We start from the raw sequence: 27,621 nt of genomic DNA, 5'->3' as shown, positions 1-27,621 counted from the left end.
TTTACACAGGATGAGCCTTCTAGCCAGAGGTGAGCAGAAAGAGATGATGTCCGCTTGGGCTCTAATTAAATTGAGATCTAGAGGAGATACTCGTCGGTGCACAATCCTAAATTGAACAACATTAGCCCCTTTTACACTGCCAGATTTTCGGCAAATGTTGGGCCGTTTTGCCGGCAAGCTGCAAGTGTTTAGACACACAGAGCCGGATGGACGAGTTGATCCGAGGTGCTCCAATTTTCCGCCTCGTAGGGTAGACATATTGGTGGCACCTTTTTGGTTTAAACAGAAGGAGGCGGCCCTTCTCAACGGGAGGAGCTGTTGATGACGCCGCACGTGCGACCCACTGGTGGTGGATAAACAGGAAGAGGCCATTAACCATCAGATGACGGGGACGGTGAAGAGCGGGCCGACTTACGAGAGAATCACCGAAGGACTGACCAGCCGCTGCTTCCCTCCCACGTCACTGTTTAAGTCACACGCTGAGCTACACGTTTTGTTGCTTGCTCACGCCCCCCATTGCCCCGAAAAAGGCACATTCTGTATAAACAAAAGTAGGTAGGTGGCATTTTGCTGCACTCCCCGATTTTGTTTTTATACTGCCAATGCTGGAAAAAGACTGATTGGGCTTTCCTGCAGATTTGCACAATCCCTGTCTAAAAAGGGCTTATGTGAATACATATTTTATGCCACCTCTGTCCGATATCTGCTCTCCCATATCCTCCTCCCGTCTCTGCTTTAAAGTGTCCAGGGCTGCAGGATTATGAGCATTGAGTAACTCGTAGATTTGACTTATGGACTGATATTTGTTTATGTTTCATTCGAGAACAGAATCCAAGAGGGATGGGTAAGAGCAGGAAGGGAAACACCCAAAATTAGAGGCCACAAAGCTTCGGAACTGCAAGTATGTGTGAAAGTGTACTCGGGGGAATGTCAGATTGTTTTAACTAGCTGATTAAAAGAGGCATAAGTGCCATCAATATAGAGATCACATAATGAGGTGATTCAATGGTTTGAACCGTGTGTCAAATGCTGCAGCTATTGTAGACGTAATAAACATTCGGTTCTGTGCCACTGGTGCAGCAAGTGAAGGGTCAGCGAGTTTGAAGGGGCGTCTGAGCTAATAAAAAAATCTTAATACACTTCATGGTTTTTTAATAGTAAAGATAGAATTTCAATAGACTTAAAATATTCCTTTCAAACAGACTGGTGCCTCTATGCAAAGTTTGCAGTCACAGAGCCTCTGTAATGGATTTTTGATAGCATGGATGGATTTCTCTCGATGAGCGGAGCATGGAGAACAGTGTGATACTCTTTTCATCGCTGGCTGCAGCTGAAAAATGGTTAGCATTGCCGCCTGGTTATTTCACTGCTGCTGGAAGTTTTCCTTTTGGCTGTACTTTTATCAAGTTTTCCAGCTATATTATACAGCTCAGAGTGGACCTTGAGGTTTATAGAAGGTTGGAGTGGCATATATTTGCTCTTTATTCCTGATGTTCTCGGCAAAAGCACATATAAGTTTGTTTTCTGAGGAGCAGGGGTGTGAGTTGAATCTTCATCGGGCTGAAAACTCTGGCAGAGATAAGGAAAGAGAGAAGAACACAGAATAAATGACATTATCAGGCCATAAAATATAAAGATTTGACTTTCATATCAGGTTTATGGGATGTAGAGAGCCGTGGGTTCCTGCAGCTTTGGTCAAATTTAGTTTGAATGGCTGTTTATATTCAGCCTGCTGCATTGATTTAAACTGGTTTCACCCATTTTAAACCAGCCGAGTTTTTCCAGAGATGATATAACTGCGAAGCTTCAGAGGGAACAGAAGCTGCCCTGTGCCGACTACACACTCCGCTCATGAGGAAGAAGGAACAACTTTTTGGATTCATATTATCTACAATGATATTTCAAGAGAGATAATTACACCAGGAAAATTTGATACCAACCCACACAAATGTCTCTTTGGCTTTCTCTGTCTCACACACACACACACACACACACACACGCTCAGGGAAGTTATGGCATTGCTTCGTCACAAGCCTTTCATGGCCTCTCTCTGTATTTAGTTGCCATGGTGAGCCGAGCTGAGCTGCTGTTTTCGGTGGCCCTCCTGCTCAGAAAGTTTAATTCATCAATACATAATGTCTGGACTTCAGACAGATGAGATCCTGCACAAAGAAGAAAGCTCTGCTGTGTGTGAATGTGGGGCGTCTTTGCCTTTAAATGTGTTTTTCTCTTCGCTGAGATGGTGTGAATTCACCCAGGCCTCTCACTTCGCTCCATCTCAGTGCGATCCAGATAAATTTGATATCCAGCTAATTTGTTCTTGTTTTTAATTTGAATACATGTCACGGTAAAGCGAGGAAAATAAATGTTAAAATCTCCATTAACACTTAACAGTAGATTTTGGCCCCAGATAAGGCTGCAGTGATCATCATTAATTCATTTGTTGATTGTTTTCTTGATTAATTTATTAATCAGGCTATTAAATAATTGAAATGTCGTGGAAAACAAATATCACAACTTCCATAAGTGACGTCTTCATATTGCTTCTTTTTTCCAACCAACAGTCCAAAACCCTGAAGGTTTTTGATTTACTGCCATATGTGAGAAATAATAGCAGCAAAAACTCATTTTTGAAGCATAAAACCAACAAATGTTTTGCATTTTACCTCAAACTTATTTTGATCAGGACCACTTCAGTCAGAGACACTTTATTTCCAATGCAGTATTATATTTGGCGGTATGGCTCTGTTCTACGACCTCTCTGCCCCTTCTCGGACCTATGTGGAAAGCCTAAAGTGGAGAGAGCACACCCCTTCTCCCTTCCCCGTGGATACAAGGGGAACAAACCTCCCTGCCCTTCCATGCGCCTATATGGAAAGGCCTAAAGAAGGATTTATACTTGTGCGTCAACTCTATGCAGACCCTACGTCGTAGCCTACACACATGGCCTACACTGTTGTGAGCATTTATACTTGTGCAGTGGTGTGTCTGTGTTGCTCTGCAGTTACACCTCTAAACCACTAGTCAGCAGAGGGGTTTCTGTGAAGTTTAGTTAATTCAAAACACACATTAAACACACATTAAACATCGCTTAATAGAGACAATTTCAAACACAAGTACACAAATCAGCTTCAGTATAACTCACAGCATTCACAGACAAACACTTGTCTTTATCTGGACACATTTTCCCCACAAATACAACATGCTAACGTTATTAGCACAAGCCTATGGCATTTTACATTGTATAAATTAGCCTACCGACTAGCAGACTTTTCCTCTACTCATATGAAGCCAGGGACAACAGCAACATTTAACAAAGGTAACGTTACAAAATTCAGCTCCATTACAACTCACAAGGTTCACTGACAAAACAACTGTCTGATACTAAACACATTTTCCAAACAAATATATCATGCTAACGTTATTAGCACAAGCCTATGGTGTTTTACATTGTATAAATTAGCCTAGCGACAAGCAGAGATTTCCTCTGCTCATATGAAGCCAGGATAAATCACACACAAGACTTAAAATGTTATTTTTGTGGAGGCTTTATTGTCTTCACAATTTATTGTTTCTTATCTGTGAAATTAAAGTAAATAAAAGCTTTGTTTCCACTGAGGGAAATGGTTTCAGCTTACAGAGACAGACAGAAGGTCTGCGTCACCGCGACGTGTAGTTACATTTCTGGGGAGGTGTAGGGTACGGCGTCAGGTAGAGCAACAGCAAAGACCTTGTGGTTAAAGGACAGAGAATGACATTGTTAAGTCAGACACAGCATGAAAAGGAGGAGCTGGGGTGCTGCAGCGTTTGGACAAAGTTGAATATTTTTTCAGCTCTGGGTGACCAGAAAAAAATTGCAAACATGCAGCTCTCAGTAAAGAGTAGATGCTCAGTGGCTTGTCAGCTGCTGGCATTTGTAGCGGAGTGTAAAAAAACACAGCTCCCATAAAAAGAATAACCATGAACACAGCGGTTGTGGCGGTTGCTTGCCACCTCTTGTGGTTGCTGTAAAAGAGTTGTGTTGTTTTCCAGCAGGTTCTGCTGTTTCTAAATGTTAAAGATATCCATGAATAAGGTGTGCTGTGCTTGTTTGTAAACCTGTTGTGTTGGTTACAGTCTGTTACACAAGTGACAAGACACAGACTGTAATTAGAGCAACTATTTGGCTCATGGGGCGAACCAAGCTGGAATAAGCTGAACGTCTTTTAGGATGAATATGTGTACCCTTACACTCCCGTTGTGCAGCTGTCAAATGTGCTGTAATGGCCTTTTTGTAGAGATTAGAAACACACACATAAGACACACACCTGCCAGAACATGATGCATGATGTCATCATAGTGTCATCAGATCAAGTGTTAATGAGTAATAGATTATCTTATCAGCTTAAACCACATTTAAGAACCTCCCGACGCCACTATGAGCAGCGTGCTTACAGTAAACCAGTGACCAGGGAGAAACCACACACACACACACACACACACACACACACACACACACAGCAGTCAGTGACAAACATCTCTCCGCCCGTCAACCCGTGATAAACGACACACACCCTATCGACCAATGTCAAGCGGGATACACCTGATCGACTGCGTGATGTATGGATGTGTGTGTCAGAGAGAGAGACGGAGCATGGAGCATTGTGGGTAATATTCGCTGACTCCCGCGCTGGTGTCGCAGTCACCAGGACTGTGTCGTCGTAGATCTTCAGTTGTCTGCCGCTGCTTACATCAACCGCCCCCCCCTCGCTCCTTCTGCTCGGGCTCGCTGCTTCACCAGCTGTTTATATTTACTGTGGCCCTGTAAATAATACAGCACACACACACACACACACACACACACACGCATACATTCACACATGTGTTTACTGACGTCTCTCAGTAGAGGCTCTTGAATGTCCCACCTTTGTGGTAAACATCATGGCTGTTTACTGGGAGGCCTGGGAGAGGTTATCTGTGATGGCGGTCTGGTTCATAATGTGAGGTCACCATCAGACTGATCTATTGGCCTTTGGCTCAGGCCATGTTTGGAGTGTTTTGTTTGAGCTCTAGAACATTTAGTTCTTTATTTATTTTTGTTTATCTGAGCATTTTAAACTTGGAAGGAAGGGAACACCTGACACTATATTTGATTTACACTTACCGGCGACTTTATTAGGTACACCTTACTAGTACCAGGTGGGACCCCCTTTTTAACTCTTGGTGTCACAGATTCAACAAGGTGCTGGAAACATTCCTCAGAGATTTTGGTCCATATTGACATGATGACATCACACAGTTGCTGCAGATTTGTCGGCTGCACATCCATGATGAGAATCTCCCGTTCCACCACATCCCAAAGGTGCTCTATTGGACTGATATGTGGTGACTGTCGAGGCCTTTTCCCCCAGAGAACTGCCGCTCACTGGATGTTTCCCTTTTTCTGACCATCCTCTGTAAACCCTAGAGATGGTTGTCCATGAAAATACTTTTCAAACAGCTCAGCAGGCGATCTGAGGGGCAATGAGGGCAGACACTGTCCCCCTTAACCTTACCTTCCCGTGGGCACTAAAAAGTGGACTGTGATCCAAGTCTGAACTCAGATGCCATCCAATCTGGACCCAGACCTACAAGTGATAAATCATTAAATTTCGACAGGGTTCTTTTTTCACCGGCACATCATTTCAAGTCCTTCTGTGCTGGTTTAGCAGCCCAAGCTCACAGACCACCTGCACATGTCCTAACATATGTCAGTTTCATCTTTGATCTGTAATATTCTCCAAACTATAGCCTTCTGATACAGCCTAGAATAACAAATTTGTCTCACGGGGCTTTACAGACTGCTGCACATACGGTACCCTCGATCCTTATACTCTCGATTCAGAGGAGCGACCTTTCCTCCAGGATGGACCTGAATGCAACACTTGTCATGTGTAATAGTAAAATAACAGTGTGAAGAAATAAAAACAACAATATTGGGTCAAAATAAAGTCCACATGGTAGGACAAGCTATGAAAAAGAGCTCAAACAACCCCACTGTGGCTGCAGGGATGGAATGTGACTTGTCTCTAACCTCACGAGAGAACCACTTCTGAGTCATGTTTACAAATGGCGGTTTGCATTTTATGGAGCCGTGAAAACCCAAACTAACCGCACGCAAAAATGCATCAAATTAAACTCAACCATTGTGGTTCAAAACAGACACAATACACAACAGGCAGCCAAACTGTCACTGAGGTTTGTAGTTAGCATGCAGCACTTTGTTTGATTGTATACAATTATGTTGTCTGTTAAAGGGCCAGTGTGTAAAATGGGTTGAAAACAGTGACATCAGAGGTCAAATTCTAGATTGCAGGGCTCACTCGCTCACCCCTCCCGTCGGGTAAATGACGGTGGCCTCGTAGGGACAAAAAGCCTTACGCACGAGTTTTTCAGGAGTACGTCTATCTAGCGACGAGGTGAATGTTTATTTAGTAATCTAAGCCATGTTACGATATTGTAATGAATCCCTCACGAGCAGGAGACCAGAGGAGCGTTCGGGAAAAAGGCCAGTTTATTTGAGCACTCCAAAAACTCCAGTAACACTCCAGGAGGTAAAAGACTCCGTCCCAAACTCTGACTCTTCTAGCGTAACAGACACACTTCATACACACATACTGGTTTACCATACCGAGTGGGCACCCCCTCCCCCCTCTGCTCCACCAATCTCCAGCCCGCACACTGACTGACAGCGTAGCCTGTAAACAGAGCTCAGCTGTTTATTTAGCCTAGCAATATCTCTGGACTATAGTAGCTGCAATGGACGACTTTGAACGCGATTTTGAAGAGTTTCTTGTAGCGGACACAGACCCAGAGCCATACCTGTTTGAGCCGGAGCATACAGATGAGGAACTCCATGTGTTTGATGCTGAGCGGGCGAGAAGAGAGGCTGAATGCACAGAATGGGATTCGGTACTACCATCGTTGGGGAGGAAAAGCGCCGCAGAGAGTGCATCACAAGGAGTGAAGTTGCGTCTTCTTTTCCTCGCAGATGACTGTTTGGGTTCATTCTCTCCTGTTGCGTGGTAAGTGTGGTCCATTCGCAAACTTTATAACTAAAAAAACCTTTCATTACTCTCTATCGACGAACTACTAACACTCTCTGCTGTTTCCTCCTCCTTCTTCCTTCCTTCCTTCCGCTGTCTTCGTTGGTTCATTTATATATGTGAAACGCATTCTCTGGCTGGCTGGATTGTCCGCTAGGGCTGCTGTACATACATGGCGGCGCAAGATGGCAGCCTCTCTAAAGCAAGGCCCTTGCTATATATATATATATATATATATATATAAAAGCATAATTATAAGGCTACGAAAACCAAACGAGTTTTATTTTATAGCGATTATACACTTGTATAAACATATTAATGGGTAGAATATTCAGATTCAGATTCAGATTGACAATAAACCATGCCAAATATTACACACTGGCCCTTTAAGTACATGTATTGTTGTGTGTGAGGAAAGAAGTTTGTGGTATAAATTGCACCTGAAATAATATCTGGATAGATGAAGCATGATTTAATAAATCCTCCTCCCATAAAGTGACGTCCTTGCTTCAAACACCTTTAGGCCAAAACGTGAACGTGGTTTTGAAAAGAACATTTTGGTGTTAAGGAGTCAGTGACGTGAACAAAGCAGGACAGGTGGTATTGGAAACTTTCCTAACACGCCATGTATCTGGCCGTGAAGGACACTGGAACTCTGGCCGGAGCCTGATTGGTCAAAAAGCTGCACACTTGAAACAGGAAATGACAAGGGGAGGGCAAACAGGAAGTGTGAGGCAGAGCAGTAATGTTGTTCTAGTGTGTTTTTTTTCCCGTCCGTTCCCATTCCCTCGCTCGCCGTGGCATGGCGCCAGCCCAAGAGAGGAAGGAGAGAGGAAAGGGAGACAGACAGTCGCAGAGAGGAGGGCGTTCTGGGGAATCCTCCCTCCCCTCCCCTCCCCTCCCCCGGCGGCTCCGTCCACAGACATTTAACTGTCCTGAACTGCTCTCAACCTCTCAAACTTGCTGTATGTGCATTATTGTGTCCAAGAAGTGTTGACTGTTGTGACGTGCAGGAGGGGTTGCACTCAGATACTTGTGTTTTTGAGGCTGTTGACAGATGATGTACATGTGACACATCAGCTCTCTGCATTAGGACCTGTTTTATTGGGTTGACAGAGGAGGAGAATATGCAGCAGCTCAGGAGATGAACCCTCCCTTGGCAGCTGTAGCGGCTCATATTCAGCCAGCACAAACTCCCCAGAGCTGGGTGTGACAGCAGGCAGGTGGCCAGCAGCAATGCCGGGTCTAACCTGTGTAACGGCAGCAACAGAAAGTTTACTGATCCGGCAGGGATTGAAGGTTTTCTTATTGTCAGACTCTCTTTTTGCTAAGTCCGTCTTCCTTTTTGGGTTGCTTTGCAGTGTAGACAGTTGTTGCTAATGCTGGAATATCAACTTTCTCTGCAGCATTTGCCAACTTTGAATCAGACGTTCATCATCTGAAGGGACGTGCGTGCGAATCTACATTTGCAGAGCAGCCAATAGGGACGTTCTCTCTGACATGACTTGGATTTTCTAAAGCCAAGAGGACGTGCAGAAGTCTAGTTTTCTCTCAGACCACTTGAAAATATACTGACATTTATTATAGGATTTGTTTGTATTATACACAGTAGTTTTTAAATTTGTACCTGTCAAATATTGGCCTCAAGAAGAACATGTTAGCTAGAATAGTGGATGCTATAAGTTGTTTTTTATTGTGTTGGCATATTATCTTACACAGAAACGGTACATTCCTGTAAAAGTGGAACTTTATTTTGAAGAAATATGATGCATATAATGAGCATGAACTGACACAATATTGGCAAACCCAGCACGTTACATTTTGACACATGGGCCATTGACCAGGCTTCGGTATTTGGCAATTTGTGAGTGAGAATGTGTTGGTGTAACACATTCCCCTACAGGCACAGAGCTAAGTGTAAGTGCAAGCTAAATTAGGAGCTGACATCGTCTGCCTTAATGTTTTGAGTTGCTCATATTGTTCCTGTGGACGGTACCTCATTGGCATTCTGCAGCAGGACTCTGAGTGTGGTGACGCACTGAAGCGCAGCAGGCAGCATTAATCAATGAGCCGAGCAATCAGCGCCCAGCCTAATTCAATCACCCCTCCAACAGAATGCTACCATTAGGACAACACAGGAGTGCGTGTTCACGCCGCTGTTATGTCTGTGTGATTTGTGTGTGTGTGCGAGTCCTCTCTGCCGGCCGCCACCGACCCGAAACAAGCCCCTTCAGAGAGGCAGAGTGGGAAGAGGAAGCAGACGGAGAGCATTATGGAGAGGTGTGCTGTGTAAAATTGGGGTTGCCACTTTCTCGCAGCGCAGACGTGGGACCAGTGAGATGACAGGGGAGTTGGTGTTGTCGTTTTTTATGGAGCGAGTTGAAGTGGAAACAAAAGAGTTGAAAAGACTGTCACAGTGTGTTTTCCCCGGCAGGCAGCCGAAATGTTCATTCATTCATGTTGTGATAACTGGAGACAGTACTTGACTAATTCTGAGCAACGGGGACAATCAGGACTTTGAAGCTTCCTATTGAAGTCTCTCTTCTGACACCCTCTCAAAGCCGTCTCTTCTTCTTTGGTAATATTTCACACGTTCTTCCATCTAATCTGCCAAAATTCTACCTCTCACATTCTCTTTCTTTATAAGTTCCTTAACTATTATAATTCTCACACCAATCGGGATCATCATGGGCGCACTTGAACTACTTAAGATCAATAATGCCCAAGAAATCCTTCTCTCACATCTGGAATCACAAGTATCCCAAATCTTCTGTATTAGGAGCTGTTAACAGCTCTCGCTCTGACTGAGGCCCTGTTTAGACGACAACGGTTTCTCTAAAAACAGAAAAGTCTGTCCTTTACGTTTTAAAAAACTTATGCATTTATATGACAACGTTATTGAAACGATCCTCGTTCACACAGAGCCGCAAAATCTACTGGAAACGCTGTAGTATGCATGCCAGGCCAATGGGTGGCCGCTGCCGTTTCCAAAAACTTGCACTCAAAACGTTGCGTTTTCAGGCACCCAAAACGCAACTAAAGTTTATCGTTTTCAGTTGAAATCGTTGTCTTATAAACAAGAGCCTGAGACGGACAGAGGAAGGAACTGAGCGCTGCGTGTGTTTAGCCACTTTTACACTGCCTCTTCAAAGCAAGAAATGTACGTCGTTATTCCACCTCGTCGTGCTATGTATAAGGTACGATCGCAGAATTGGGGAACAGAGTCGAGCTGAGAACGGAGGTAGTAACAGTGCCGGAATGATGTCTGTATAAATGGGACAGCCGGTGGGACGGGATAATGGGGGGCACTGGTGTGACTTTTTGGGAGATTTTCAACTTAGCAGCTAACTTAAAGAAGAATAGTGTCAGAAAACACTGAGATTCAGGAGCTCTTTACCCGCCGAGCAAAGGACGAGATCAGTCACCATGTAACAGGGACAAAATGTGCTTCTTTTCTTTGTCATATCTGACAGCATATTAAAAAATTTGTAGCTTTTGATCTGTTGGTGAGTCAGAACAAGCAAATGAAATGTATCACAGTGGGCTCAGACAAATTGATAATGCCATTTTTTCACAACTTCTTAACATTTTATAAACTAAGCAATTAATGAATTAAAGGGAAATTTCGATTTATTTCAACCTGAGATTTCAGAAACGGTATGAGATCGCTGCTTGTTCTCGCAATATTTCGGCCGCGCTTTGGAAAGCAGAGCTAGATGGTAAACAAACATGGCAGCACACCGGTAAGGTAAGACAACACGTTTACATGTGGTTTTCTATATGTTCTCTGACATTTATCCTAACGATATGAGGCGGTCTTTGTGGAAAAAAAGCTTGTTTAGTGGACTAACTTTGCACTTGAAGGTTGCCCGTTCACTTACGTTTTAACAGGTCTGACACTACTATGCGCCCCGGCTGTATCTAGGCTAACGGCTAACATGCTAACTATTATTTTTATGTCACTAGTCACTTGAAACAAATTTAGGACGATAGGAGACAGGTTGAAATAAACCGAAATTTCCCTTTAAGAATGAAATATGCAGATGAAAATAATCGTTAGTTGCAGCTCTGATTAGCAGTGCTACAGAAACACCTGTATGAGCCTCCGCCCACCTGTTTCAGATCATCTCAGCTCTCTGCAGCTGTCGCTGGGTCTTTTCACCCGTTGTGCAGCGTCTCCTCTCTCCAACATCCGAGATCGAAGACCCAGTCGCAGCATTGACAGCGTCTCTGCAGCCAGTTAAAGTGAAGACGGCTGCCACCGGGGCGAACCTTATCTGGCCCGTAGATTAAAGGCACGATGCATCAGCGACTTGGACAGACTTACCGTATCTGTCTGCTCTCAATCAAGTGGGTGTTAAGGTGAATGCGTGGAGGGCCTATTGATCCGGTGTTGTGAGAGAGCCCCCGTATGACTGGACCTATGGGTGCTGTCGGGAGGAGACTGAAGGCTGCATCAGTATCTTCCTGCACCGCCAACTCTCTCCTATTCTGGAGAGAGAGTGAGTGAGGTCTCCCACCTCACTCACTCTTTCCCTCACATGTTTCACTCCTTTGATGATCCTCCTTGAAATGCAGAGTATAAAACCAAACAAAAAAAATCAAAGGTTACATATTGATCCTGTGGAGGGTTCTTTCTTGTGAGTGCTTGTAAGGTGAGGAAGAGGTAAGATTAATTTTGAAAACTGGTATGGAGCGTGTCAGGTGATGCCTATAGTGCACATCAGACATGCTGCAGCGCCTTAACACGACCACACAGCACAGAATGACGCGTAATATAGCACGTAAAGTGAATGTGCAGGGCAGCACTGGATTCAAGAGCTCACTATTTAAGTGAATGTGTCACGGTTTTTCCTAAAAGATAAGTTCTTCTTTGTCCACTGTGACAGACGCATCAGAGAGAGGTGTAAGGAGTGTGTGCTACGGTGGCAGGGAGGTGCCAATATGAATATAGAATAGCTGCAGTTATCATCAGAGCTGTGAGGTGGCCTTATTACATATTATTGGTAGTACTCTGCTGTCCCTAAAGAGAGTGGCCTCTAAATGGTAACAAAATGAAAACTGGAGCTCAACTGGGAGATGTGGGCATCAAATTTAAGATACCTTAAAACTTCAATTTAAAGCCTAGCCTCAATTAAACGCCCAGTCCCTTTTACTAGCCGGTGAAGCTACACATTTTGACAAGTAAAGGCTTGTCTCAATTAGAAGTCTGGTCTGGTTGCCAAGCAGTATGTTTTTATAGAAGTTCTTTGGATGTATAAAACTGGACTGTACATAAATGTTTTGTCAATATGGAATTCCTGCACATAGTTAGCTTGATTCAGTTCATTTTACTGAAACCATCAGCACCACAGAAGATCGCAATGCATTCAGATTTACTGATTTACTGCTTGTGTCGGGACCCTTGAGGGCTTATATCGGTGACTTTGGTGGTAGAAAAGGTTGCTATTCTTTGTCGTTCTTCGGCTGCAATAATGCTGAGATGCAGAAGACCCACAAATGCAGACCAGTCAGAGCAGACTTTGCTTTTTTGGTGGGGTTCTTAAAGGGACAGTCGCTAAAACTGACCATTTCAGACCCTTTTTCCACCAAAATAAGCGTGTATGCTCTTTTTTAAATGAGGGAAATCCCGTTAAGAATAGGATATATACTGCTGCTGGTGTACATGGCTTTTTCTTTTGTTTGTTTGTTTGTTTTTTGCAGGTGTTTCATGTTCTATGTAATAAACGCGCTGCATAACAGGTTAGTAAACAGTAGAAAGCAGCACGGAGGCCAGTGTCACAGTGTTTGCTTCTTTTTTATATTACTACTTACTGAGTCTCTCTCAAACTCGTTGCCGACTAAATTCTGAACGATAGTTAGCACATCCATCGGGGTGTTGTATTTCCATTACTGCTGATCACAGCTAGAGCAGATAAATACCAGTTACCCCAGCAAAGTCATAAGTCTTTGATGGTTTTTGAACATGAAAGTAGAAACCTTGAATATAAGTATGAACTTTAAAAAAGCACAATAGATCCCCTTTAGTCGCTTTCGGCCTATAAAATTCAAAACAATCATCAGCCCCTTTTACACTGCCAGATTTTCGGCGAATGTTGGGCCGTTTTGCCAGCAAGCTGCGAGCATTTAGACACACAGAGCCGGATTGGCGAGTTGACCCAAGGTGCCCAATGTTCCGCCTCGTAGGGTAGACATATTGGTGGAACCTTTTTGGTTTAAACAGAACGAGGCGGCCTTCCGCCATGGGAGGGGCTGTTGATGACTTGTGGGAGGAGCTGATGATGACACCGCACGTGCGAGCCACTGGCGGTGGATAAACAGGAAACAGCTGATAGCAGGAATTAGCAGCTAGTAGCAAGAGGGAAACACAAACCTGACAGACACTGTAAAGATGAGCAACTGGGGAGACAAGGAATTGTGCGCCCTCCTTGTCCTCACAAACGAAGAGGCCATTAACCGTCAGATGACGGGGACGGTGAAGGACGGGCCGACTTACGAGAGAATAGCCGAAGGACTGACCAGCCGCGGCTTCCCTCCCACGTCACTGTTTACGTCACGTGCTGAGCTACATGTTTTGTTACTTGCTCACGCCCCCCATTGCCCCGAAAAAGGCGCATTCTGTATGAACAAAAGTAGGTAGGCGGCATTTTGCTGCACTCCCCGATTTTGCTTTTATACTGCCAATGCTGAAAAAAGACTGACTGGGCTTTCCTACCGTCATCGTCAACCAGCGACAACAGTGGAAGTTTGACAGGTACATTTACCTGCAGAGATGTGGACGTAGCTGCAGCCTGTGAGAGACTTTACACAGAAAGCAATAAGCGTGGTTGTTCTGATGGATGTAAAGTGCCACTGGTCTGTTTTGTAGTGTTGCTCCTGTAATTTTGAGGCTCAGAGTGGCTGTGGTCACTGAAAGGTGGACATCATTATGTTTGTAAAAGGCCACACTTTCACCTCCGTGCAGTGGGGTCACAGCCTAGCAACAGTGGGTCTGAGGCATAGCAACAGCACCTGCAGAGTCGGTCCAGCAATGCAGTAATTGGACCTTTTAACTCAGCGCGGGCAGATCGACACGCTAACAAATACAGACACACTTCATCAGAAGGACACGTGTTCATGTGGCGCAGAGCCCTGCGTGTGTTTGGAAAACGGGTGTGTGACGGAGTGTGTGCGAGTCGTTGGAAGAAAGATTAAAAATGTTTGTGTTTGTGAGAGAGACAAAGCATGCGGCGTATTTGAACAGAGTGTTTTTATAGTGACTCCATTAGTATAAAAAAATGAACCTGGCTGCACCGCTGCTGCTCGTCTCTGCACGCTGCTCTGTCCTTGGACAGCTGCAGTGTGTTTACATGCATGTATGTATGATCTCATTGTGTGTGTGTGTGCTTGTCATGGTGTGTTCACGTGCCCTGAAGGTGTGTGAAGTGTCGCTGCTCAAGGTCACTACATCTGTAGTCGGTCTTCTGACCGTCTTGAACACTGACACAGAGAACATTAACCATTAAGAAGCATCATGTCAGGATCCATTGACAACCCGCTGGAGGACGTTTTAAGCGAAAGGACAACATCGGGGTGATGAATTTGGAAAACTGACGTTGGCCCAACCCTGGTGGAGATAAAGAAATTCCATAATGGGGGATACATCATCAATCGGAAGCATAAATGGACTGATTATAGCAAGTTGATGCAGTTAGAGAGGAGAACAGGGAGGAGGACTGTATGTGGACTGATTAGAGATGGCATAATGGACGAGGGCGGAGAGGACACAAGACTAGAGATAGAGAAATTAATTTACAGCTTACGAGAGAGGTGGATAGTTTAAATATTATAATGATATGTGTACTGTACAAAGACACTGGATGAAATCTAATCCAGTAAAAGAATGGGAGTCTCAAGTGTACTGCAAAGAAATCTTTGTGTATATCTCTGTTTGCAGCTAATCTGGCAAACTACTGGACCAGTCAGCCTAATAGTTTGTGTGTACATTTATGACTGTACGCTCAAAGACGTCTCGTGGTTGTGGTGATTCATAATTGTTGGAAAACCTGTTTTGTTGACGGTTTCATGCCGTTGCTGACAGCTGACCTCAAGGGGTGGGAATCGCCAGAGGACTTACGATATTATCACAATACTTAACGTGTGATATCACGATGTGATATTGCGATATGCTGTCAGGTAACGTGTCGTTATAGCCACATATGAATTCACTGACCTTGAAGTCCAGGCGTCACAAGTTAACGCCACCCTTCCGGGATATGAATTGTTGTATGTCTCAACTCCTAAAACTCTACGTAAAATATTAAGAAATTAATTCATAATAGTGGAATGAATGCCATTAAAAATTTTGACACAGGTTAAAGTGCAGCCACACAATTTGGTAAAAAAGACATTTTAAAGGCTACAGTAGAATGCTTTTTAAACTCCGCTCTGTTTCCGTTTCGTTTGCCTGTAGCGTGCGTACAGTATGCGTAAAGACGTGAGGCATTACGTGGTATCAGATTGGTCATAGGCTGTACTCGCCGATACCCGATACCGCATTTTAGGCAGTATCAGAGGTATTTCCGATACTGCGTTAGCTTGGCCATCAGCCAAGTGTGTGTGAGGTGAGCCCTCATGCTCGTAGTAGTCCCAGAGTGTTTAAGTCTCATATGACATTGCTTTCAAATCACGTGTGTCATTTCAAAATCCTCCTTTCCTTCTGTTAAAAAAAATCCAAAATAAGTCCAGACGTTTGATTCTGATTTCTTTCTCCGGTGTCTCCATCTTTGTTTTAATGAACTTCCTGCCGAATTCGGCTGACTGACACCTCTGCTGACCCCCCCAGGAAAAAAAACTCAGCATCATCTAGTACCAAAAGTTGTGTTAAAATGTGTATTTGCAAAAATTAATTATGTATATAATAAAAGATCGATACAATATCGGCACGCAAAATATCGCGATACTATGCTGTATCTTTTTTTTTTTTTTTTTTTTTGTCTCCACTCTTAAAATATAGCTGGAAAAAATGACCCAAATTGCCTGGTAAAGACCTGTAAAAGTTAAACCCACGTGAAACTGTACCATTAATGCCAACCACGTCGTGAAGGCAATTTATTCAGACAGTGTGATTTACAGTATTAAAGGCCACAAGGTCCAGATGAAGTAAGCCAGTGCCTGCCTCCAGCGTCAAGAATAAATCATCTGACACTCTCAACGGGTCTATGAGTGTTTCCTCTTTTTTGGGCAATTTATAACACGAGTTTATCTTTTTTCTGTCTTAAAAAAAGCACCTAAAAACATCTTCATCACAGTGACAGACACTCTGAGGGAGTGAAGGTTGTGACAAAGACAGTTTGAAAATGTGAGAGGGCGTAACCTGAGGGCGACAGCGTTACTGATGCTGCTGGGTACAAATCATTACATTCACCTCCTTTTACATTCTGCTCATGTTCTCAGCTTCACAGTAAACGTACAGGAGAATAAAAAAGGGGCTGGGTGAGTGAGACAGAAAGCGACACAATGAGGAGGAGGAGGGAGGGGTGCAGGAAAACACCAGAGAGGAAGGGAGAGAAAGAGATGCTGGGTCTGAGTGGAGGCGCTCATTAATAAGAATTTAAAGGATGTGAGGAGAGGACAGCGAGCGCAGCAGCCAGCGTTTGCAGGACCGAGGGAGGGAGAGGCTGCCGATGGAGATGGATGGGAGAGGACACGGGAGTCAGAGGAGGAGGTGACAGAGTTGGACAGTTGAGAAGCATCATCACCGGCACACGTATTGATCCGCGGCAACCAGGTGGTTCGTCTACCAGTGCCACAGAAGAAGAAGAAGAAGAAGAGGAGTGCTGTGTTCTGCTTCTCTGCTGCTGACTGCCAAATGAAGAGTGTGTGAGAGCACTCCAGCTGAGCGACACACACACATCACACACGATACGAGCACATTCAGTTTGGCGCTGCCAGCAACCATCCTCCGCTACTTTCAGCAGCTGCCAGCTGTTGAGTTGAGATTTACGGGCTGGTTCATGTGGACCAGAGGCAGCATTCAAAGCAGGTGAAGCACTTATCTGGTAGTGTGTGTGTGTGTGTTTGCTGCCGCTGCTGCTCCTGTACATCTGTGCTCGGAGACCGGCTGTTTACAGTGAAGAGAAACGCCAGCAGAGTATCTGAGGATATTGGAGTGCCGGAGAGTTTGCAAGCATGTTTTGAAATCAGGAAAAAGAACATCATAAAGATAAAGGAGGAGAGGATTTAAAGGAAAGGCTGTTTTCTTTTTTTCAACTCAGCCACCACCCAGAGGCGAGCGTCAGGTCCCGGGGAAGTCCAGATCCTGAGGAGTCCAGGAGACACGATGTGGATTAGGGGATGAGTCCTGCCGAGGAGGAGCCAGGGAGGGATGAGGTTGCTGGGGGTGAGAGGGCGAGGATGGGCTGCCCCTGCCCTGTGGCACGTCCGGCTGCCTCCCCGTGAGCATGCAGGTCCTACAGATCGTCAAGGAGCTGGTTTCGCCCTCCAGACGCAGGGCAGCGGCCAGGTTTGGAGGTGTGTGTGTGTGTATCACATTTGTCCATGTACTAGTGACCCATTAATCCGCCATCATAGCCACTGATTGTATGTCTCAACTCGACGTCAGATGGTCAGTGACCACCTGCTACATCATGGATAAGACCTATCTAAAAAGTCAGACATCATTTTTTTGGGAGAAAAGCTGAATGTGAGTGAAGAGCAGCAGTCCCAAAGACTCATGAGCCTTGTGATGTTTGCAGACTGGTCACACCAATGTCCAGCCTTTTATTAAAACTGGTTATTGGCCGGTTATGTAGTCCTCCCCTGATACTGCTCATGAGTGTCAGACTGATAAACTGAGAATGAAAGCTGCCTCGTCTGGCTGTCAGGAGCCGTTAATCGTCCTGTAACGTCTTCATTAGTTTAATGTTGGTTTCAGTGGAGAGGGTTAGTGGGCAGCATTCTGCCAACGAGGCTTTTCCACTCTGGGGTCAGTTTCTCAAAGATTTATTAGGCTGATCTGTAGCGTGACGCATGGCAAGTTTTGCTCTTAATGGTCTCAGAATGCTCGAAACAAACTAGTGCATAACCACGTCTGAAGGCAAATGGCTATACTCAAAGGAAAAACCTGCAGCCATAGAGAGGGACAAGGTGCAGTGGATTGTACAGATGGCATCACGGCGCATACTTACAGGCAGTCTCTTCTCAGAAGCATTGATAGTGTTGCAGTCTGTGACAGAAGTGCGAGGAATGAAAAAGAGAGCCTGAGAGAGAAGTTAAAGCCTCACAGACTTTATCACTTCCACACAGACGACCAGACAATCACTGCAGGAAGTTGGTTTGCTTGTCAGATTGGCAGTTTTGTACTGGTTCCAGACACTGATGGATGCAGCACCCACCAGATTCTGAACTTTCACAGATACACAGGGACAATCCACTATAGAGTGTTCTCATGCACTGTTTTTTGGATGTGTACCTACAAAAAGTGATACATCAAAATTCGTTTATAACCCACGTGTTTGTGAAGGCTGTGATCAAGTGGCCAATGCGCTGACAGGAGGCACCAAGTAGTAGAAAGAGCATAAGTCTGCAAAAGGAGGCAGGTGAGGATGGTGGATGGGTCAAACAAACTCCCACAGGATACTGATGTTTGTGTCTTGTGTGAAACCAAGTGAACTTAAAGGTTTTCTGTGGGTACGTTAAGCACAAGACTTTATGTCAAGTGCATACCGTGATGATGCCTTCCTGAACCTAACATACATAAATCTACTTTCCGTAAACCTTGCCTACGCAACTTAGCATTAAATACATTTCAGTCAAAGAAAACTTTATTTCCATTTGCAGTATATTTGTGGTATGGCTCTGTTCTGGAGCCTCTCTGCCTTTCCTTGGCCTACACAGAAAGCCTAAGGTGAAGAGAGCACACCTCGCTGCCCTTCCATGCGCATACGTAGAAAGCCTAAGGCAGGGAGAGCAGCAGCAAAGACCCCCGGGAACAGAACAGAGCTGCATCAATGACGCCCATCCTCCCATTTTCCAGGTGGTTAAAGACGCATGTGTGTGGTCTCTAATTTCCAGGGCTGGTACCTACGGTTATTCCACAGGCTAGTTAATAACATGTCGGGCAGGAAATCCAAAGTGTGGGATCATTTTGAGAAGGTGAAGGACGAACCCAAGGTGATATGTAAACTCATCTTCATTGGTCGACTACAAACATGACGTATCATCTGAAACATGGAAGTAGCTACATGCCCATTAGCCCACAGCGTCATTAACAGGCGGCTCGCTCAGTGTGTGACGTGCACTTGGAGATAAAATATAGGCCTATATTAATGAAGGTTCATTAGTACGGTTTTGTATTTCTCTGTAATGTAGCACAGTGTTAACAATGTTACTGATACTATTCTTTCTCACACCTTCAACTCAAACCATCAAAATGTATCATTTAATCATTAAATTAATATCGTAAATATGTGGGCGACTAGTCGACTAATGGCCCTAAATGAAGACTATTGGTCGATTAGAAAAATTCTTAGTCGGGGGCAGCCCTGATAAAAGTCTACTCATAAAGCTTCTGCAGAAGGAAATGTTTTCATTAGCAGTAATTAAGCGTCATCAATGAATATCTTTTCTTGTGAAATGTCTAGAGTAATCCGTTGTGTTATGAGCCTGCGGCAAATTTTCCTCACTGTGGCACCCCTACTGATCACCCTAAAAAGTCACCCTGATTCCTGTCTGCGTCTTTACAAATGAGGATCTCTGTTTCTGTTGTAATCATCACATCTGCTGATGACTAAATGTCATCTGTTTGTAACCTCATTTTGTCGTTCTCTCACGATGTTGTGGACGAAGCATTGAAAAGAGTATTTTCTCTGTCTCATCCTGGTCCGATTTAATAATGAAGTTGTACTCAGTGTCATTGTGGATGAGGTTAAACTTCTCTCTGTGCCTCTGTGGCGTTTGACTGAATGGGAGGGACATTCCCCCGGAGCCACCACTGTAATAGCTCTGTTACTGTGGGACACCAGTGTACTATGTGTGTGTGTGTGTGTGTGTGTGTGTGTGTGTGTGTCCTGCAGCTGCATTTCTCTGGTGTGCGATGAATAATGAAGCACGGTGCCCGGGGTAATGGAACACTCCGTGACCTCTGACCCCTTTGTCCTGTCTCCTGATTGGATCAGCTTGTGTACGATAGCCTCGATCTGTGTCAACTGTTGCAACACACAAGTGCTGTTTTTATTGTGGTGGTTTATGCGAGCTTTGTGGCCCCTGCAGGAGGAAGAACGCCACAGCTTGTTGACTTCTCGCTTCAGTGCTCCTCAAATAAAAAAAAGGAGCCTCTGTATTTCCAGACGGAGCCATTTGCATGAATTTAACGAGGGGGTTGATGGGCAGGTAAATTGGTACTTATTGCAGATTTCTCCTAAAATGTCTTGTAATTAGGACATGGATGATAATTTATGATAATATTTCCCGAGCACTTTCCTTCTCAAGTCGTATTGGCGGGTCTGTGTGTACCTGAAGATGCGGAGGATGTGTTTGGCTGTGTGTTTTGGATTCAGTTACTTTTTAATTTTCTCTTTGCACCTGGATTTTCTAAGCATGGAAAAAAAAGTTTAAAGTGATATTTTCCATCAGTCTTTAGGCCAAAAAACATTACCTTTAGATCTGTATGTGCTGGAAAACTTTGGCTCTATCCTCCTTTTGCCGTAAAGCGATTCTTTTGGTTAGAGGTTGGCGATATATCCGATATACTCGATGTATCTCAGCTTGTTCCAGGTGGGATGTATAAAATGACTGTGTCGCAAACAACAAGTATAAATGATGACCGCCAAAAAGACTCACAAACATGATAAGTCACAGACGCTCCTCCGCCCATTCAGATCCCTTTCTCCCGAATGACGGTGTGTGAGCAGGCGAGGTGTGTTTGCCATCTGCAGGGCTCCAGACCACTATTTAGTGTCTAGTCACATTTTGCGACCATGGAGCACCACTGTGATTCGCAGCTGCTATTAATATATGAACCGGAGAGCTGTCAGTGTGTTTCCAGCTCACGTTTAATAGCGCCACTGTAGCAGTTTCTCTCAGTGATATTACCTATAGCATGAGCAGACAAAGCGTGTCTTTGTACCAGTAGGGCAAGAGATCAAGACTTTTGCAACCATGGAGCACCAGTGCAACTTGCAAATGCTATTAATATATGAACTGGAGAGCTGTTTGTGTGTTTTCAGCTCACAGTCAGTACGTTTACATGGACAGTTTAATTCCACTTTTAGTCGGAATGAAAGGCCATTCCGATTAAAAGTGGTCATGAAAACGGTCATTCCGATTGAAAATTAAATCCAATTAAAGGGGGTGGTTTATTCCGTTTGTCATTCCGAATGAAAGAATTTTGTGTGCTTGTATACACTCATTCCTCTTTAAGTTCATTCCGGTCTTTCTGCGCATGCTCGTTTCCTTGCCCTTCTGGCGTGATGGCATATATAGCGTGCATAGCAACTGGCTGAGATAGAGCAGTCGGACTCGTTGCACTCACCGGTTTCCATTCGCCACAGCACGCTACCTCTCTTCTCCTCCTCAACAGACGAAGCATTAGCAGAACAAGGTTGTTGTCGTACTGCTGTTTTAAGAATATCAGCAAAACAAGCCCGAAAAAAGGCACTAAGAACGGCGTCGTCAAGCATCTTCTTATCCGGAGCGAGGACTACAGTGTTTTCTTCCGGTAAACGTAAACACGTAACATCTGCCCCGCCCCCTATCCAATCAGAAACCTTCCCTGCCCCAAACCTTGCGCAGACCCGAATAAAGGCGATTAAACTGATCTCCCATGTAAACCCTCATTCGGAATGAATATTTCCCGTGTAAACTACCTGGAAAAACTTTAATTCCGAATGATTTCATTCAGATTCATTTCATTCCGAATGAGAAGCCATCATGTAACCGTAGCCAGTGAGTACATCCTCACATTTAAAGGTGCAGCAGCAACACTAACTTTGTGCCATCTGCTAACATCTGACTGTTGATTGGAGGCTTGAGGCTTTTTTATTATGTATTTTATTTAACCTTATTGTAACAGTGCTTTATTTTTTATTTTAACTACTTTATTCAGCTTAATTTCAACAGTTGCTACTTAGCTTTGGTGCAACTGTAATAATTTTGTATTTTAGTAGTCTACAGAACTTTAGAGGACATTTCAAAATGTCGTGATATATATTGTGTAGCACAGTATATCCTAAATATCGCAATGTTATTTTAAAGCCAAATCACCAAGCCCTACTGTTAGTGTAACAAAGCGATTCCATTATATCTGCTGTCAGCTCTCAGGGGTATTTTCCATCAGTCTTTATGCAAAATAAGTGCTAGCTTTCATTCTGTTTGTGCTGGAAAACAGTGTCCTCGACCTGAGTTGTGCCATAAAGCAGTTCTTTTAGTGTAATAAAGCAATACATTAAATCTGCTGCCAGCTCCCAGGGGTATTTTCCATCAGTCTTAATAATAAATGCTAGCTTTACCTCTGTTTGTGCCAGAAAACAATGGCATCTTCCTGATTTGTGCCATAAAGTAATTCTCTTAGTGTAATAAAACAATCTATTACATCTGCTGCCAGCTCTCAGGGACATTTTGCATCAGTCTTTATGCAAAAAATGCCAGCTTTAGCTTTCTTTGTGCTGGAAAACAGTGGCCTCTTCCTGACATGTGCCATAAAGTAATTATTTTAGTGTAATAAAGCAATACATTAAATCTGCTGCCAGGTTCCAGCCCTTTATGTGAAGCATTTATGTAAAAGAAGCCAGTGTGTGAGAAGCTCAGTATACCTGCTCTAGAAGCCAGGAAGGTGTTTATTCGGGTACAAAATGCTCGTCTCCTGCCAGCTGGCTCTGATAACAGCTTTAATTCATCAGCTAACCTCACCAGTTCTCTCACTGAGGACCTATTAAGCCCCACAAGCCTGCATTCCTTTGGGAAGTCAGTATTTTTGGGAAGAGTCGTTTGTGTCCTGAATCATTTCTGGTTAATGATGGCGAGAGGAAGGTGTTTTATTTTGTGGACAGTGATGTGATCGTCTTAATCTCACACCAGGGGCCGGTGATCACAGCAGCTTAATGTTTCAGCTGAAGTACAAGTTAACCTCTGAACTGAGGAGCTGCTCAGTGATCATTTTAATTGATTCAGCCCAGAGGAGTCGCCGACACCAAGTCTGAGAAGCTGTTTTTAATAGGAATTGTGAAAATTGAATCGGCGCTGTGACAGAGTTGGCATGAATTGGGTATTTTTCCAGCAGCAGTGACAAACATGTCACTCTGTCATGCTGTTTCTGAGCAATTTGAATAACATCACAGTTGCCTTTCTTTATTTGCTCAGAGACTACGACTGAAGCCCTGCCTGTGAACATGAGGCTTTGTGCCGTGTCAGATGTGTCACTTGAGCATTTTGTTAGTGTTTGCAAGAGGCAAAATTCACTTTGCAATTATCTTTGAATGTGAAGGATGGGATCTTGTGGTGCTCTCTGAGATCTATGTGGCAAAATGTTACTGCGGGACATTTGAAATATGGCCTGACCTCAGAGGCTCTGGGTGTCGTGAGTTTGACATGAGGATTTTTCTGTTTGTCCCGTGTGTGTGTGTGTTTTGTTTCCCTGGCCTGGAGGATGGCCAACAGGTTTCACTGACTTTTTTATGGGCACAAGGGGGACAGCGAAGTCCCCAAATTGTTACAGACCAAAAGAAGCAAGTCTAACAGTTCACTCTTTTGGGATATCTCAGAGCAGGAGAAACAAGAGAGACACAAACAAACTCTAACACTCAAAGAGAGAGTGTTCATGAGAATATTTAAGGAGGCAAAGGTGGACAGGAATTTTGGCGAATCATATGCCATCATCAACGGGCTGTTTGAGAGGATATGGGCCGTAGTCGAGGGAGTCGATTCTGAAATCACCCTGGAAACTTTTAGAAGCATGGAGAAGGCCGTTTTTAAGGAGCTCTGCAGCCAAAGAGTGAGTCCTGTTTAGGTGATCACAACACTTGCTATCACATTCATGTTGAAGGAAAAAAGCCTCACGCCATTTTTCCTTCAACATGAATGTGATAGCAAGTTCATGTCCTGCCTCCCATGCAGGTTTCCTCCAGGTTACTTTTTGCTCCACTGGTTTCTGCCCTGCATAATGTATTGAGCATGCTTGAACAATGTTGTTCACTTATTTTAAGCGAGGGACAGATCATGTAAGAAGCAGGCTGACCGGTATAAAGCACAGAGTAGAGGCTGCCTGTCTTGTTTGTGACTGTAATGCCACTAAATTCATGTCAGCAATTTATTGATTCTTAAATTTCTACAACTGCATTTCACATGAACCAAAATGCACTCTGCCTCCAGCCCCCCAAACTGCAGCCACTCACGCTGTCGTCCTGAGTGTGTATTAGACTTGATGACAAGTGTGTGAAAGTCATTGTGAGGCAGGTAAGTGTGTGTAATCATCTCTAAAGGCACAGACACTTTAACAGAGTGTGTTTTAGAGATTTCGGCTGCTTTATCGACTGCCCGGCAACGATTCGCACTTTCCATTTGGCTGTCGTCTTTATCTCCGTCCATCAGCCCTGCACAGGAATTCACCTTGGCTCCTCGCTCGGCTCAGATCAATGCAGGCAGATTTAGAGATGGCCTCCATCAGATACAACACACACACACACACACACACATGAACAGATTCACACTTTCACTGCAGGGCTGTGCAGGCTCGAAGGTGCTGTGCTGAGGTGTGACGAGTGGGTGTGAGGTGCAGGAGGCCAGCAGATGTTGTTGGTGGGAGTCCCATGATGAGGACGGAAGGAGGAAAACGCTGACATTCAGGCAGTTTACTCTCAGCTCTGCAGTATGGAAAGCATAAACCAGCGAGGTGTCAGCAGAATGAAGCAGTTTAGATATGAAACCTCTTTCCTGAGCATGCTCAGTGATGTCTGCCATGTCTAGAAACAAAATACAGTTCAGTGTTTTTCTTAGGTCGACTACTTTGGCCTGGCGGTTTGGCTGGAGCCGCCACACCAAATTCCATTGTCAAATATAGCACTTTACTTTTCCAAATATTTATCAATTAGGCTGCTTTTCAAAATCCATATGACCCACTCTTTACTTCGGCATAAATCAAATCCACCGCACAGCACTTATTTAATAAGGAAATACTGCATGCTGCTGCCGTTACTTCCCTCTTCCAAAACAGTAGTGAAGAACACCAGAAGCAAATGCCACGAGTTTAGTTTTCATAAACAAAATTATGAATGGTGTGACTTAACGACATGCCAAATTAATCAGAGCACACAGGGCCATATGACCTGTAGCATTTTAAAGGCTAGTTTTTAAACGGAGTCTGGCGCAGTGCTCACTCTGGATAAAACACATCGAGGCTACGTTACATCACAGCAAACTCCATCACTCATCACTTTAACACTCAACTGTCCTGCTGTCATTACAGACATGTGAACTAACCACAGACACTTTCGGGTTCCCCACACTTTATTTGTGGCAGCTCGCCATGTTATCAGCATTTGCCGCCACAAACTGATATTTTATTTTTGGAGCTGGACCGTTCACTAGGAGCGCTTTTGGATTATATACATATCAGTCGGTTATTCAGAGCACCAGACTCTCAGGGCACAGAGTGTACTCTGGGCACATTAACCACTCATGAATTTATATACAAATATGACGCTGTATTTGTTAGAACAACAGTGCTCTTATTTTAGTGTTATGCATCGTTTTTCCCACCTACTTTGTGGCCAGTGATTCCTGGCTGGTTTAGCCACAGGGTCCAGATTTCTCTCTAGCCATTTGTTCAAGGTCCACACAGTTCGACATAATCAGCATCATACTTGCATTTGGCCATGTCGTTGAGCTAGTTTGCTGTCTCTATCAGGTAGCTGTCTATCGTGTAACTACCCTGGAAATCCAGAGTTCTCGCGAGAGCACAATTTGAATTTGCTCAGCGAGTCAGTAATGATGCTCATTACCTATGCCCATGAAACTGAGATGCACCAATCACATCGGTGTATCTGATATAGGCGGGCCAGAGGCGAGCTAAACAGATGACGACAGCACTGTGACGACAAAGTCCAGAATCAGTCAGTAAACATTGCAAGATGGCTACGGATGAACACCAGTTGTTTGAAACGGCTTTGGCTGCTACAATGAACGAGTTAGACTTGGCTTTTTCTCTAAAAGAGGAACAGAAGACAGCGCTCGAATCTTTCCTTTGCAAGAAGGACATTTTTGCTGTTTTGCCGACCGGATACGGCAAGAGTCTAATCTACCAGTTAGCTCCGCTGGTAGCTAAGCTCTGGATACGTCACCCCGTGTATTGTTCTGATTGGTTGTCGTGTTATCCAATTGCGTGCAGTGATATTTTCAAATGCATGCTTGGTGCCGCCCCTCGAGGTGGGCCATTTGCATTACTCATGGCCAGACCCTAAATCTTTCTAGATTTGGGTCTGGATTTCCAGGCTATCTTGTAACGGCATTTCAAAGTAAAAGCTCTATGCTGGAAATTCACCGTACTTCTTAATTACAAACTAGACACACTCGTGAGTCACTTGTGGTCCATTCAGTTGGGAGGCAGTGGTTCCCAACTGGTGGACCCACCAGTTGGGAACCACTGCTTTAGACCAACCATAGACCGTTCATTAGCAGCTCTGTTGGAATAAATATATACCGTTTGGTTATTCAGAGCACCATACTCTCAGGGCACGGAGTGTTCTCTGGGCATAGTGACCATTTATTAATTTATGTAGAAATATAACACTCTACTTTTTAGAATGACAGTACTATCATTTTAGTGTTCTCAAATTTTTTTTTTTAACCTACTTTAGACCAACCCTGCACCCCGCCATCCAGTGCTAGGTCTAAAAGTTTGCTTTCACTTGCCTCTCCAGGACCTGGTCCTCTGGTCACATCCATCTGTCTGATCTTGTCTGATCAGGTCTGATCGATCCAACCACTGATGTACTGATCAGTTTTCCACCCAGCAACTCAATAAACTGCTTCTGATGAAAAGAATAAAGTCATGAAGAGTTCATCTGTGCTGCGTTCACTGACCTGCAAAACCTCCAAATTCAGAGAGGAGACAGAATGATCACATCTTTTATCTGACCAAAACTCCAATAGAAGTTTAGTGCACAGCCACATAATATACAAGTAGACGTAAAAATTATCCAGGAACCTCTTAAAATAGCAGAGATTGGGAATGATAAGAAATTTCTGAAAACATACTTTTTTTTATGCCATTAATCATCTCGTGACTCTGGTGCGGCCACCAGGGAAATACCTGAGAGGGGTAAAATGTCACCATGTGAATGTGAGGCAGGGAAAAGTTGGAAAAAATGAACATATTTCTGTTAATTAAAGAAAAATCTGTCAGCATATTGACTTGTGGCTGAGCTGTCATCGCCTGTAGGAGCCTCGCGGCCTCACCCCCCCGACCCTCATTTAAAGCTGAAGCTACTGCTCACACTGGGGTACAACCACCCTGGGACCTCGTTATGATTTAGGAATTCACCCCATGTGTTGGTGTTTGGTGTGATTCATTCATAGAACACAA

At 44.2% G+C, this 27,621-nt stretch overlaps 2 protein-coding genes across 3 annotated transcripts in view; both read left to right on the top strand.

Annotated features, from left to right (window-relative positions):
* The window catches only part of LOC125883094 (USP6 N-terminal-like protein), a 354,121-nt gene that overhangs the window by 258,442 nt on the left and 68,058 nt on the right, over positions 1–27,621 (top strand). The gene's annotated exons all lie outside the window — the stretch shown is intronic.
* The window catches only part of LOC125883116 (USP6 N-terminal-like protein), a 90,523-nt gene that overhangs the window by 31,209 nt on the left and 31,693 nt on the right, over positions 1–27,621 (top strand). For both annotated transcript variants that reach the window (XM_049567299.1, XM_049567300.1), the window contains exon 3: positions 17,321–17,576. In XM_049567299.1, coding sequence (XP_049423256.1) covers positions 17,507–17,576 — 70 coding nt within the window. In that variant the 5' untranslated portion in view covers positions 17,321–17,506. The remainder of the gene's footprint in view (positions 1–17,320; positions 17,577–27,621) is intronic.

Source organism: Epinephelus fuscoguttatus, linkage group LG22 (assembly GCF_011397635.1).
Source record: "Epinephelus fuscoguttatus linkage group LG22, E.fuscoguttatus.final_Chr_v1".
In the NCBI taxonomy this organism is placed as follows: Eukaryota; Metazoa; Chordata; class Actinopteri; order Perciformes; family Serranidae; genus Epinephelus; species Epinephelus fuscoguttatus.
The sequence above is the reverse complement of the archived record's forward strand: the minus strand, read 5'-3'. Positions and strand labels throughout refer to the sequence as shown.